This window comes from Lissotriton vulgaris, chromosome 11 (assembly GCF_964263255.1).
Source record: "Lissotriton vulgaris chromosome 11, aLisVul1.2, whole genome shotgun sequence".
NCBI lineage: Eukaryota > Metazoa > Chordata > Amphibia > Caudata > Salamandridae > Lissotriton > Lissotriton vulgaris.
The window spans coordinates 103,658,026-103,672,409 of NC_141699.1; the positions used below are offsets into that span (position 1 = coordinate 103,658,026).

The following is a 14,384-nucleotide window of genomic DNA, read 5'->3' on the forward strand; positions in this document are numbered from 1 at the left end:
TTATTTGTTCAGGCTTTCAAGTAACCACTTCCCGTAAGGGTCAGAGTTTCACAGATCTTGCCCCTGAACTTGCTCTTCAGCCCCACCAGGTCAGCAGAAAATCTGTTCTGGAGTTTGGGTCGGCAACCCCCCCTCGCCGGCTTCTGTTTCAGATGGTCTCCATTTACTTTCACTAGGACAATTTAAACAGTTGGGCAAGATTTATTTGGACGTAACGTGCAAAAATCTGTGGTTGCTAACAAAATTCATAGTACTATAGGCTCCTTGTTTGGGGAAACAGATTTATTAAATCAAAACCCAGGGACATGTTTAGTTAACATTTCACGAAATAAAACGCTTGTGTTTAAAAAAAAAAAATGGATCTTGAAAACTTTCATTCAAAGAGCACTTTAGTAAACAAAAACCCTAAACAATTTATATAAAAAAGTCTTGCAATGGAATAAGTTATCGTCGTTTCTGGAAAATATTTCCTCTTCCCATTCCACGACCTCTTCCTCGTGCGGCCACTGAAAGAAAAAAAAGCAACTTTATACATCAGTTCAACATAACAGGAAAATTTAAAACAATTCAACAAAACAGAACGCAAAGCAAAGACATCAGTACGTTACACTTGTGAAAGCAACTCTAGACTTCTACTTGCAGAGCTACTCTTAACAGGACCACATTAAGAGTTCTGGTCCAAACCAGGGAGATTTCACACAGCCTTTCGTCGGATACCAAGCAGGGTGGCCTTAACAGATGGCTAAAATATTCAAAGCCTGGTCTTGGAGTTACAAAGATACTCTGCAAGCTGGCCAGGAGTTCATGCAGCACCAAATGACTTACAATTTCTAGAAACCCGCTCATCTGGCAGTGTTAGACACAGCTATAGTTTGGTCTCAATCATTAGCACATACATTCTTCGCAACAAGGAGAGTGAGTAGACTGAACAACATCAGAGAAGCATTAGCCAAACAACTAGTGTTGGTAGTACTTCTCAGCGATACCACAAGCTTTTAAGAGCAATATTATACTGCAGCCTAGTGTTGGCTCTCCCAGTCTTTACCTTTCTATACTACCAAACATCACAAATACCAACTGTTGCACCTCAGTATCAATAATCCACTTGTGCTTATAAATATTATCTAGTAGCGTAGAAGCATGGCTCTGTAAACTGCCACTAAGCAGGAGAGAGTTCTGGAAAAGCCTTTAAGAATAGACAAAGCTAACAACATTTCTACTGTTGCACCCAAATCCTCCACTGTACGAAAACCACTCACCTTGGGCTTTGAGGATGGCAGCCTTCCCTCGCCCCGCACCAGAGCCCTGGTTTTTGTTTTTCATGCTCTTTAACATGGGCGCATTTTTTAACATGTCCGGTAGAATCAAGAACCGAATTTTGCTGCCTCGAATGTAGACCTGTTCAAGCTGTGCTACTCTGCCATCTCTGTATGTAACTGTAATATTGGACATCTGGAAAGCAAGACAACAATCTTAGAAGACATTCCCAGGTGTAGAGACCCAGGCAAGTTGAGAAAGCCCAACAGAAAAGCATGAAGCAAATTACCAAAAAAGTTCACTCCGTTAAAATGGGAGCAGTAGCAAATAGTTGAGTGTTTGTTCCACAAACACTCACTGTTCATGAAAACCCACAGATTAACTAAAAAAACATTTACATATGTAATCATAAAATTGAAGAAAATCTGCAGGGTTGAGGTTAGTCACTGCACACTGATCATTCCACTGAGGTAGAGCAACATGATTCCATTTCCAACCTCTCTCAGTATGGGGAAAGATTAGAGAAGAGCTGGTGAAAATACTTAAAACCTGCAAGTAAGTGTGCACAGACTCAAAAGAGCATTCCAACTCTGGAACTATTGATTAACGCTACCCACATTCCAGGTAAGTCGATCTGTATAAAGGTGGCAAACAGGGAACAGAAACCGGCCCTGGCACACCGCTCAGCCAGCCCCCCACTGGGATGAGGGGAGTGCCGCAAAGCAGTGTGCGAGGGTCGGTTTCGGCAGATTTTGTTACTGGGGGCCGATATTGCCGACCCCTGGTAACAAAAAAACGGCCCCCCCAGGGGTCCAAAATCGGCCCCACCCTAGCGGCCCACCGGGGAAACGCCCGGTGCCCGCTATGGCCAGTCCGGCCCTGGTGGCAAAATAAGGAAAATACATGTAAGCAAATCCTACTCCAATATGAACCCTAGCATAATCAGAGGCGCTATTATCAGAGCTCTTATATCAAGAGATTGCTACCATCATTTGTCACAATACTACATGGCACAAAACGGGACAAGTGGATTTTCTCATTAGGACAAGTAGATTTATGAAGCAACCTTTCCCATGGACAAGTAGATATTTTATTAAATTCCACACCCCGGCAATAAAGATTAAAATGGTAAAAGACAGCAGGAAGCATTAAAGGAGGACTATTCATGCAGACCAAAGATACGCAGGAGAGGCACAATATATGGACCCATCCATACCTGGCAGTTCATGTTGTCCTCTGCCTCGATGAGTTTGCCGCGGTACACCTCCCCAGTATTGGTCTCGCATGTTATGACATGTCCTTCTGCTTCATGCAGCACTTTGATGGGCACACCAATAGACATATTTGCAGAAATTAGATTCAAACCCTAAAAAGGAAAAGGCAAAAGTCAAGCAGGTTAGAGCCTCCTCAATGCTCCTCACACAATGCACATTAAGACATGTAACTGAAGCTCTGCACTTCTCCCAGTTGTTTCCTCACCAATTGCAATCAAGAATTATTTTCTAATAGACAAAAACACGCAAGACTTGCTGTTCGATGCTTTCACTCTGGTTTTACGGCACCTTCTTTCTTTTAACCACAATCAGGTTATTAGGTGAGGGAGTGTCAAGAAGTACTGTGGTGTGCAAGTTGCTAAAAAAAATCATTAAAATTTCAAAACCCGAGACCACCATGACTGGCAGAGCTCAAACCCTTCATTACACCACGGTCATGAATACATGGGAACATCCAAAATATGTTAAATACGCCCATTTAAAACTTGTATACTACACCCAGCAGTCAAGATTCGGCCTGGGCGATAACTCAGCTCGCAGAGTTTTCCAGGCTCCGGGATTTTTGTTCCTCACTCGCGCTAGCCAACGATAAGTTTCGAGCGAAGAAACTCGAAACACTAGACTACCCCCTAGCTATATTTCTCAATGCATGCAGACAAGACCACTCGTGTTGAGAAACCACACGGCCATGTTGAGGAAGCTGCCACTCAAGTGAAAAAATCTACTTGAGCGGCAAAAAGAAGCAAAGCCCTTTTGAGGTGCGCATGGAGCAGCTCGCGCTGGTTTTCCAATGCGGGACAAACAGGCGCTAAAAATAAACGTAACCCAGCAAACAGTTGCTTGCAGAACCCTATGTAGCATGCAAATGTGTTTTGTTCTGCGAAGCAGAACTCCACCCAAGACCAGTCAAGATTGTGCCAGCAAAATGTGCACCACTACAATGTAGTCCATATAAACAGGTCACCCACAAATTGGAAGTTCAGAGCCTACAAAGCAATATCAGTGCATCCCAAGATTTTTAGAACCGCGACCCACTTTTAAAACAAATTTTCACTATCCACCTAGCTTTAATGGACATAAGGTGAAAATGTTTAAATATAACTGAAGCATAGTGTGGTCATTTAGTGTTGCAAATGTTTTAGCCATGATGTGGAGCACCCCCGCATGCATGTACACCTACAAAATGGCACTGGCATTTTTATCCCCATTTTTACTGATCCAAGACTGATCAGTAAATGTTTTTATTTAAAGTATACTAGAGCACTAAAAAAAAAAAAAAAAAAAAAAAAAAATCAAGCATTCAAAATGAAATAGGCCTTGCCTTTGAATAAGTAAAAGCCATTTGCTTTGCTAATGGTATTGTATAGCAAAGTAAATGGCTTTAACTTAACCCTATCGCTGCTGCCGTCGGCCGTTGGGCGAGCTACCTCCCTGGTGCTGCGCACGTCCAACAGCCGACGCGGCTGCACCAGTTTCTTAGAACGTTCAGCACTGGCGCTGAACGTTCAAAGCAGTAAACGGGTTAATCAAAGGTGAGACTTAATGGATTTTTAATGCTGGTCTGTTTTGTTACAACACTCCCCCTCCCCCCACGCGTTGCCACACTACATCTCCCCGACACCAGCTGCTACTACTGATTGACACTGTGTGAAAGTGCATAAAGGAGGTACAAAGCTGTTAAATATTGGCAGAGTGAAAGTAAAAGAAAATGCCTACAGGTAAATGGGCGTAGGGGCGCTGAATCGAAGTAGAAGCAAGGAATTAGCAGTTTCCTCATCTACACTGAAACATAACTTCATTGACTTAGCTGCTAAGCGATTCCATATTGTGTGTAACACCTTCAGCCAGTCCGACTATCTAATGTAGCCATGCATTTCAGGACTTCAAGTATTCCCCCTGTAAGTAATGGCCAGGGATGGACTGGCATGCCAACGGCAGCCCTGGCAGAATGCGGCTTATATCCTGCTTTGAAGCTCCTGCTGTATAACTCTGTACCACTGTGCCCAGATGGTCTGGCACAAAATGGAGAATTCGAATCCCTTTGACCGTGTCACCATATGGTGAACCATTGCTTTGTTTCTGAGGACAGCTTTGTTTATCTTAGATATTTTAATTAAGTTCTGACGTGTACCCTTGTGCCGTACTGCGCGGCGAGCAATATGCACTGCCAGCACAGTGTCATGACACCACTATTGCACAAGCAACTTGCCACTCATGTCATACTAAAGTTCAGTTAGTTAAGTGCTGAGAGTGTCAGACAATTGGTGTACATCGGCTACTGTGAGAAGAGGGTGCTGCAGCAGTCAGTTGCACCTCATATTTTGCAATGATGCAGTCATTACGATGCCACTGTTCAACAAGTGTATTGTACAGAGCTCACATGTTTCCCCGGTCAATGCATAAAGGGCTTATCCACGCCAGGTGTTTTGCTGTGCACTCTGGGACCTGTAGTCCTCTGTTATCCTATTATACAATCGGGGCAACAAAAAGAAGGATGCAAAGCAGACACCTGGCCTGGATGCAAAGCAGACACCTGGCCTGGATAAGCTCCTCCTACAAGGAGCTGAGAAACTCTAGTGCTCAGACTGTATTGAATATTTATGCAGCAGCCCAATCGAGCATCATTGAAGTCATTTTACTTGTCTGCCCACTACGTTTTTGGATGAGAAGCATGTTGGCTGGAAAGCAGGTCTAGCCGAATATGTTGTCAGGGCATGGGGGTAGCGGGGGGGATTGGCAGTTTGCTCCCTTTGAAAAAATCTCTTGTAGTAGCCTTTTAATGCTGTGCCAAACAATGCCAACCAGAATACACATGGTCTCACATATCCGCTTGGTACCAAGAACACAGCGTTTCAATTGGAGGGGGGGGGCTCTCTTTTACAGACCATTGTAGTCCGTTATTTTAAACCAGGTGATTTCACTACAGAAACACTAGGCTGTCCAACTCCCTGGGCCGCAGTACTGTATCCTGTGCAGTGTCGGTTTTATAATGGAATTTAAAAAAAAAAAAAAACGACTAGTTTTTGGCATGGTTATCGAGACCAAATGGTTCCATGTCTCCCAGATACAACTTTTGCACTTCTAAACTTTGCGTTTGTGCAATAGTGCATTCTGGGAGTTGTAGTCTTGGTTCATTTTAATTGAGCCCTTTGGACCAGCACAGCCGATAATGATATGTAACAGCAAAGTCCCAAAATGGAAAAATGACGTCATGATGACATTGGGTCATCTGGTCCACCTGGCATGGTCACCGCAACTAAAAATTACCCTTCATCTTTCCCAGCTCTCCTACCTCTTAGGCACGGGGATCTAAGCCCCCTATTTGCCAAACTGTTCTTCCCAGCCCCAAACGCAACGTAACTTTGCCTGGTATGGCCCATCCCCCACCACACCTCTCCGGCTCAGCTGCACTCTGTCGCCCCATTACCGTACATATCTTATAATTGAAGTGTTGGCATGTCGGGATAGGCGGCGATTGACTACTTCCGCCAGGAGGTGACTGAACAGCGACGCAAGCGTCAGCTGGTCCCTAGGACTTCGGCACTGATCCCGGCTGTAATTAAAGACCTATTGAGCGCGGCCAAGTGGGGGCTGGACGGGAGACAGCACATTAGGGAACCACAGAATAAAGTCCTGTGCGGCCTACTAACTGGGCGAGGCAGCACGGCGATAAGTAACCGCGATGACGGAGAGGTACGGCCCTCAGAACAATATCTCAGGGAGAAAGGCAAACCCTCGTAAACGTTTTTATTTGTTTTGGGGGTTTATACAGAGCTTGCACATTTTCCAAGCTCCATGCTTTGAATAGCTAGGTCAGTCAATGTTTTTTACTTTACCCTCTCGTACTTGTAGTTTTGATCTGATAATGGGCCAAAATAGCACCTCCTTTACCTGAATGCTAATACAACAAGCAATGCTCGCGGGAATCCTTGCGCCCGCTCCTGATTTCAAGCAGTGGCTGTGCGAGAGCACGCCGCCATACACGCGTAGGGACCAAAAAATGCGTGCGCACAAAGATGGCGTCGGGCTGTCCACATGTGCGTGCATTTTTTGTCCCTACGCATGCATGCTTAGCGGATGGCGAGAGCAACCATCTTTGTCCATTTGGACGTGCGTGCATTCAGCTTTGGCTGAATAGATTCCAAAAGGCCCTCTCCATGGCGAGAGCAGCGCATGCGCTGTTTTCGCCAGGCGAGACCTAACAAACATGTTAACGGGCAAGCAGGTGGGGAACCAAGCAACACTGGGCTTGGGAAGAAGCACAGTGGGAGGAGGATAAACAAGAAAAGATTGTGGGGCGAAGGGAGAAACATGTGGTAAGTGAGCAACATGTGATGCAGGGGAGAAAATGGACAAGAAAGCCACATTAGTGCGGGAGAGGGAAGCACAAGGGCGAGAGGGGAAAAAGAGTATTTGAGGAGACCTCTGGAAAAAACGCATGCAACTTCATGGAGTGCTTAAACAAAAAAGCTCACTAGAAGTGAGCAGTGGAAGCATAACCAGCCAAAAGTGGCAAACATTCTATGTTCCAAGCTAGGACTGACCAGATGGAAACAGGGAAGGCAAGGCAAGGCAATAATATAGACAATAAAACAAACTGTAAGCAATGGGCGAGCTTTCAAGTGCAGGTAAACCCACAATATGTCTTTGTAACCTAGGCGTGATTCAAAAATCCAAGTCAATTGCGAAAGCAAATTAGGCAATCACTGCTTACACCCAAGGGAGAAAAAGTTCTACTGTTCAGCAATTTTGCTAGCAGCCAAGAACCATGCCTGTGCAACTTACAGATGGCAAATACTGAAGCTAGTGGAGAAGTGTGGCACAATGGTTAGAGCGGCAGACCCTGGTGCAGAAATCTAGCCCGGGACCAGGGTTCAATTCCCTGCCTCGGCGGGTCTTGGGCTCAAAATTCCACGGACCTGATCATTCTCGTCTCGGTGCCTATTCCAATCATGGAGTCCCACTCTGCAACTCTGGGCAATAGATTGCTTAATCTCCACAACGGCCCCCACAATGCTAAGGATGCCTGGCCTCCACCTTGGAGGTGCCCAGGAGTGGATGCCTCACAGGGAAAGCCAGGATGGGTTCCACAGCGGTATTCGTACAAGCGCCTTGAGACCCTTGCGGGTGAGTAGTGCGCTATACAAGTATCAATTTACATATTGCTAATAAAAGGTGTGAATCAACATATCCGAGGGCACAAAGATACACCAACCACCATAAGCAGTTCTTAGAAATGCCAGTGTTTACTTCTATGGCAGTGGACATTTAAATTTGTTGCCAAGCACCCCACATACAAGTGTGAGCGCAAACATGGGTGCATTATGGAGAGGGCCGCAGAAAAAACCTTTAGCAAAGTAACGGTTGCCAGATGGGAACTGTATTAGCACGATTGCTATACACTTGCTGATCTCATTTAGAACCGTTAAGGATTACTACTACTCTAGCAGAGATAGAAATATATAGTGCAAAATTTTACTCTGACACTTCAAGAGTGCTATGGTTTGAAGTGTTTTTATAGACGCCAAACAAGTTAATGTAAGAGAATCTTAAGCAAGGGAGCACAACTTGGAGTTGTCTAAGTGAGGACATAGCTCTGAAATAATTATCTAGGTCTGAGTGACTGAATTTGAAGCCTTATCTTAACCCCTTCCATGCTCATGACGAGCTCAGCTCGTCATGAGGCACAGTTGAGCTGTGCTGATGACGAGCTGAGCTCGTCATGACACCAGCAAAGTGGCAATTTCCAGCACAGGGCAAAAATTACCACAGCAGCGATGTGGTTAAGTCATGGGGCAGTCAGCATTTAATGGTTCGTACCCTGTATCAACACAGTTGTGTTACAAAGCTACAATATCATTGCATTCCTAATGCAAGTAGGACTACACGACTAGGTGTCTAGGTAGTAAAGGCAAGAAGTTTTGAGTTGAGCTCACCTCAGTGCCCACTCAATGAATGACCAATGACAAGATTTTTCTTTTTACAGGCAGAGAAAGGGTCGACAAAGAAAAACAATTATCTGGTTCTTCCGAGGGCAGCCTAAAAACCATTTAATAGCACGCCTCAGCTAAAGTTTCTACTACACTAATCACATGGTCCGTGTTCTCCTAAAAGGCTGCATTAGATAAAATACCCTGGGATATTGCAGCCTGGTTTATCAGATTGAGTTCTCGAAGCAAGCAATGGAAGAGCCAATAGGTTTTGACTTAGCATGCTAAAGCATGCATACAAAAATGATGTTCAGCGCACTAAGGTGACAGAAAGAGTGCACACTATGCACACATCTTGTCCCTATAGCTGCTGGCAGCATAGGAGGCCTTCACACAGGAAAACCGCCCCCTCCATGCAGGAAGCCCTCATTACCCTCTAAAAGCCAGGCAACCACCCTCCGCCCCCAATAAAGATAGACTCCTACAGACCCACCCCTAATTATTACAGCTCATAACATCTTAGCAATATTTATACCAAACAGAACACAACTATTACTCGCTCTACTGATCCACCCAGACCAGTCCAGGTTCATGCCAGGAAGATCCACCCAACACAATCTTAGAACTCTGCTCACACTTTGCGTAGTAGTGTGAATAGACGGTAAGGCAGCCTTTCTAGAAGACACAGCTATTAGATTCACTTGAGTGGCCCTACCTTTTTCAATGTGCTAAAGCGGCCAAGAATTGGAGGAACAAATAGATGTGGGGGTGGGGGTGTCTACAGTATTAAGAACTGAAGGCATGACTACGGCAGAATAGCCGAGACGCCTACGGGTATTCGCCGCGCTCAATAAATGTCAATAAATAAATATGATATCTGACCCCATACACATAGCTTACGGCACCAGACAAGGCTGCCCACTGTCCCCGTCCTATCTACCCTGGCGATGGAACTCTCATTTGCTAGGCTAAAACACCACCACGTGGGAAAAGGGCTCAGATGTTCCATTCAACACCTAGTGATATTGATGTTTGCCCACTATGTTTCATTGAATATGAAAAGACAGCTGATAATGCATCGCCAATAATCAGGGAGTTCTTAAGCTTCACCAGATTATCCTGCATCGCCATTAACTGGGGTAAATCGCCCATAATGCCATTGACAGACTGGATAGAGAGATTTGGAATACTAGCTGTGATGGGAAAGAACACCTGTTAAATATCTACGAATGTGCACTCCGAGCTAATTGTGGCACACTGCTTACCAAAAGACAACAGCAAATTGATAGATTAATAAAACTACCACTGTCGCTTGCTACTGCCGCAATACCTTTATCCATTAAATAACATACCAATCCTTACAGAGGCGGTCTTTAGCGCACTACGCTCTGCCCCGACTTTACTAGTAGGGGCAATGAAGTAGCCTTGTGCAAGTTGGGAGATACTAGTGCTGCCTTATGCGAGAAGTGCCATGGCGGCATCCGACTTCGAATTATAATACTTTAGCACAAAGTTCTAAATTTGCCAATAAACAGGCTTATGCCAAAGACTAGACACTATACATGTTACGTCCTTTAGGAGCCCTTATCCAGGGAACTCTTTCATCCTGCCAGACACATTATCCATAGAGATAGTTATAGGCCCCTAGATACTCCACTAAAGAATTAGAGCAGCCTGCACTGAAATTGGAAACGAATACCCAGCTCTGCCACCCACCTTTAACACACTAGAGCAGGTACTGACGTCTCCCAAAAGACTGGTGTCACGCATATACTAGAGTCCGCGGGGCTAGTGAAAAGTCCTATTTAAGAGGACGGAATCCCATCACCCATTGGAGTGCCACTCCGGTGGGTGATGTGATTCCGTTGTCTTAAATAGGACTTCCCTGTTATTTTGCTCTTTGTACCGTTTGTACTTTTCACTAGACCCGCGGACTCTCGTGTTTGTTACGTATCGAATGGGGATTTAGTCCACGCAGTCTATAAAATCCTTCCCTTAGACACTACTCTGTTTTGTATGTAACCCATATACTGCCAGGGTCTGGACAAAGCCCAGACACCACACCCATTGGACCATCAGAATTGGAAAGAGGACTTACAATTGGAGAGCTCTAGTGCACAATGGGAATACAGTTGCAATCAGACCGAAAGCTTTACCCGAAATATAAGCTTCGACTTATAAGTTTTAAATTCCTAAATAGAATGTATTACACAACTGAAAAGCTAGGCCTTGGAGATATGCCCAGATGTGTTAGATGCAGAATGACACCCAGTGACTGGGTGCTTGGCGTGGATGTTCCCTCCAGCAAAAACCTACTAGAGCAGTGATACTGAAAGTACAGCCTGGGGGCCACTTGGGGCCCTCCCGACCTTTCCACACAGCCCTTTGGTAAACAGCAGCACTGCTCTATTGTTTACTTGACTCCGCACTAACATTCAGAATGGAAGTAATTAAGGAATCCTGCACCACAACTTAAGACCTTCATTCCTTAAAGGCATCTTACACCAGGCATGAAAAAAATATGATCAAATGTCTTTAAAATCAAACACATGTATTTTATTAACACGCAGAACCTTTTCACCCAAGTACATCCGATGATCTCACTGTATTGAGAGTTTAAATTAGTTTGCAAACATGTATTTAGAAACATTCATGGTTGCTCTTCTAAATGGACAAATCCCTTGGTTATTAAATCAACCACAAGGGAAACAAAAAGGTGACAAAGTAAAAAATAAAAAAAATAAAACAATTGCATAGGATCACACAATTGGTCAAGTGGAGAAGCTGGGATCGATCCCAGTTTTCTAGTTTCGCATTGTGCAATTCAGCCACTACATGTACCTCACTTACCCTACATCCACTGTACAAATGCCAAAACGTCCTGCTGGCATCAATGCTGCCCTCAGTCACACCACAGACCATACTTTGAGGCCCCATGGAAAACGTTTGTGAGTACCCATGATCTAGGGAAGTGAGAAATGGTATCCAATATAATTGGAGAACCGGTGTGGCGCTACTCTGACACAACAAGGACTCTCCTGCCGGAAACTAAACATGGTTGTCCCCTTTAGTACAGGCTAAGCATGTAGTGCCCATGAGGTTGGATCAGGGCCTGGCTTCAAAAGGCAAGAACGGGCTATGTGCTGAGGAAACATGCTGACTATTCTGCAAACACTACTGACCGATACCCGCGGCCCATCACTGAGCTGACCATGTGATACAACCTCAACTGTGACAAAGCATCACACACCAATAAGACAACCTAAACAGCGACTACAAAATTTCAAACGAATATGGAGTAATGAGGCTATTGCCTCGGTATCCAAAAGCTCACCACTGTCAGAAGGTATCTGACAGGAGAAGACAAGAATCAGGGGGTTGTAGCATACTGTAATGAGCAACTGGCTATCTACTGGGTGCTCATTCGCCTGAACTGGTGTTCAAAAGGATATGTGTCCATACATACAAATACATTTTGTAAGCCCTGGGTCAGAAAAAGTCTGAACGTATGTGACTCAAACTTGGGACACAGAAGACACAGATAATTAAAGGGGAAGCAATCCGCGAACATGTGTATGATGGGTGTTCTAAGATACGACAATTGGGCCCTCGGGCCGTTTCATATATAAAACCCTGAGATGTGCTTTACTGTGTAACAGAATGCATCCTACAGTCGCACTGTGTACCCGTGGAAGCGAATCAATCAGCAGAGGCTGTTTTACCACTTAGCAGACCACACATGGAGGACTGACTGCATACACGCCAGGAGGCCACTTCGGACTTACTATGCCAAGATTGGGTGTAGGATAAAGTCACATGGTTACGGTGATTAAATGGCAGCAGGGACCTGAGCTGTGGATTCAAGCATCACTGATAGGCACCAGGGACCCAACAAAGTAAGCAACAGTGACAGATTTAAACAAATGGGATTCAAGTAACCAAAATGGTCCTCGAAACATGTTTTAATCAAACGGATTACACGACCCCTTGCATGGATGCTAAAACGGTGCCACCATGGCATCTGTGCAGTGGATTCAGCTGGTCTCCTGCAGTTCCATGACTCATGTTTGCCCACTGATGTGCACAAACAGGAGGAGTGTGAGTTCAATGCACATTCCACTGACCTGTTCCTGCTAGCTTCTAGGACACAGGGATGAGAAAAGCCCAACTTAAAAGGCTTGCTGCTGATTGACTCATGATCGGTACGGCACAACTCTGGTGAAACCCCCTTGCAAAGTACTGTCTAATATGCAAAGGGTAGTAGGCCCCTTTACCAGGACAGCAAAGCCAAGTTAACTTAAGCCTAAATGGGCATGGAGACCCCCCCCCCTCGTTTTACTTCTTCGGGTACTGCCCCATGAGGATCCATCTAATCCAGATTGGTCAGAGGTATCTTAGATCTCTCGCCTGTGGTTAGAAGTATCTTAGATCAATAGCCTGTGGTTTTCTGCCTAGAGTGTGTGTCCTTATTAGTAAGCTATATTGACCTAAGCATACATTATACTTCGTTGCGTATGCCATTTCCCTCAGAGAACAGATGTTAGGCAATTTAGTGTGTAGCATCCGGTCACCCAAGTGCTGCGTTTTACGCTGGGTCCTTCTTTAGACCCAGTTGATGCAGAAACATGTTACTTTTATAAATCCTAACGCTGGCTGCTCCAGTTCCCCAGGTGAAAAATAATTGGTCTTTTGTTGCCAAAGATGTGGGGCAATAAAGGAAACGGTCTCAACCCTTTGTGTGCTTTCTCCAGGAGAAAGCTTTGGTTGCCCACCCTTACTATACTCGACTGGTGTCTCGACAGGAGAACGCACAGTAGTGGAGATAATTAAAGACATTACAAATTAAAGGTTTGTTCTTGGGAGACGGAAAGTAGTTTATGCGAGACCGGGGAGACTGGGGCTTTTGTTCCAAGAGGCGGTGAAGCAAGAAAAGCACCATGGAGAACTAAGAGTCAGCATTATTAGTTCCGCTAACAGACAGGTGGCCACGTTTAAAATTATACCGGACGATTACTCGTCATTTAAGTTCTGGCAGACCGCGCCGCGTCTCTGCGGTAATACCTAGCCCCACAAGCAACGAGCAAGGTAAGCAATAAACGAAAGCCTGTCGCGGAGCCCAACCCTGCTATCACCCGAGATACAACGCCACACAGCCCAGCGCCCCCGAGCCCACTCTCACCGTTGATCTTTCTTCTCTCCGGCGTGGCTCCCGCTCTACGAACTAATGGCGTCGTTCGAAATCCCAGAAAGCAATGCGAGCACGCAATCACTTCCGGTAAAAGGTCCCAAAAAAAAACACGCCTCTTACTCAATACAATTGGGTATGGAAAGAAAGAAAGGACAGCAGACGAATGAAATGGAAGAAAGACTACAACCCAATCCCAGTTCAATAGCCGTTTCCTTTTTTTTTACAACAAACTTTATTGATCCATACATAGCAAGCATACAACAAGTTCGTAGCAAGAGGATCTGTAAAAGGGTAGATTTGGGGAGGTCAAAACAGGGACAGGACCAGACTTATAAGTAGGCCTAAAGCTTTTGGTCTTATTTCTATATCTGGCCGGTCTACTACTTTTTTGTATAGCTATATACACATATATAAAATGTATATATTTATATATATGTATGTGTGTAGATAGATAGATAGATAGATAGATAGATAGGATAGATAGATAGACTCTTTAAGAAAGAAAAGTAAACACATTCAGCTGAACCTCTTTGAAATGTAATTCACCAGTTTAACGTGCATGTAAATACAGAACTCCATGTTAATAATACTGTCCTTTCTACCTAAAGTGTGCACCCAAGATATGGTCTAAAATTGGTCTTTGCCTGGTCTACAGCAAAGCTGCCAAGGTTTCAGATTGCTATGTGAGACATTTTCATAATTTCAGGGACATTTCAACGACTATGAGTGACACTT

General features: G+C 44.7%; 1 protein-coding gene across 1 annotated transcript; it reads right to left on the reverse strand.

The window, feature by feature from the left end:
• Positions 1 to 261: 261 nt before the first annotated feature.
• On the reverse strand, positions 262 to 13,743 carry SNRPD3 (small nuclear ribonucleoprotein D3 polypeptide). Its single transcript, XM_086942794.1, has 4 exons — positions 13,641 to 13,743; positions 2,474 to 2,623; positions 1,260 to 1,452; positions 262 to 506 (listed from the first exon to the last, which is right to left on the reverse strand). The coding sequence occupies exons 2-4, from the start codon at positions 2,597 to 2,599 to the stop codon at positions 445 to 447; spliced, it is 381 nt and encodes a 126-aa protein (XP_086798920.1). The 5' UTR covers positions 2,600 to 2,623; positions 13,641 to 13,743; the 3' UTR covers positions 262 to 444.
• Between the last annotated feature and the right edge of the window lie 641 nt (positions 13,744 to 14,384).

Bases quoted from the DNA above. Each gene is read 5' to 3' on its own strand.
- SNRPD3 (XM_086942794.1), bottom strand. From the start codon at position 2,599: ATGTCTATTGGTGTGCCCATCAAAGTGCTGCATGAAGCAGAAGGACAT. The intron at 1,453-2,473 runs GTATGGATGGGT...CTTGCTTTCCAG, and splicing joins AGGACAACATGAACTGCCAG to ATGTCCAATATTACAGTTAC. The intron at 507-1,259 runs GTGAGTGGTTTT...TTTTTCTTTCAG, and splicing joins TGCCATCCTCAAAGCCCAAG to TGGCCGCACGAGGAAGAGGT.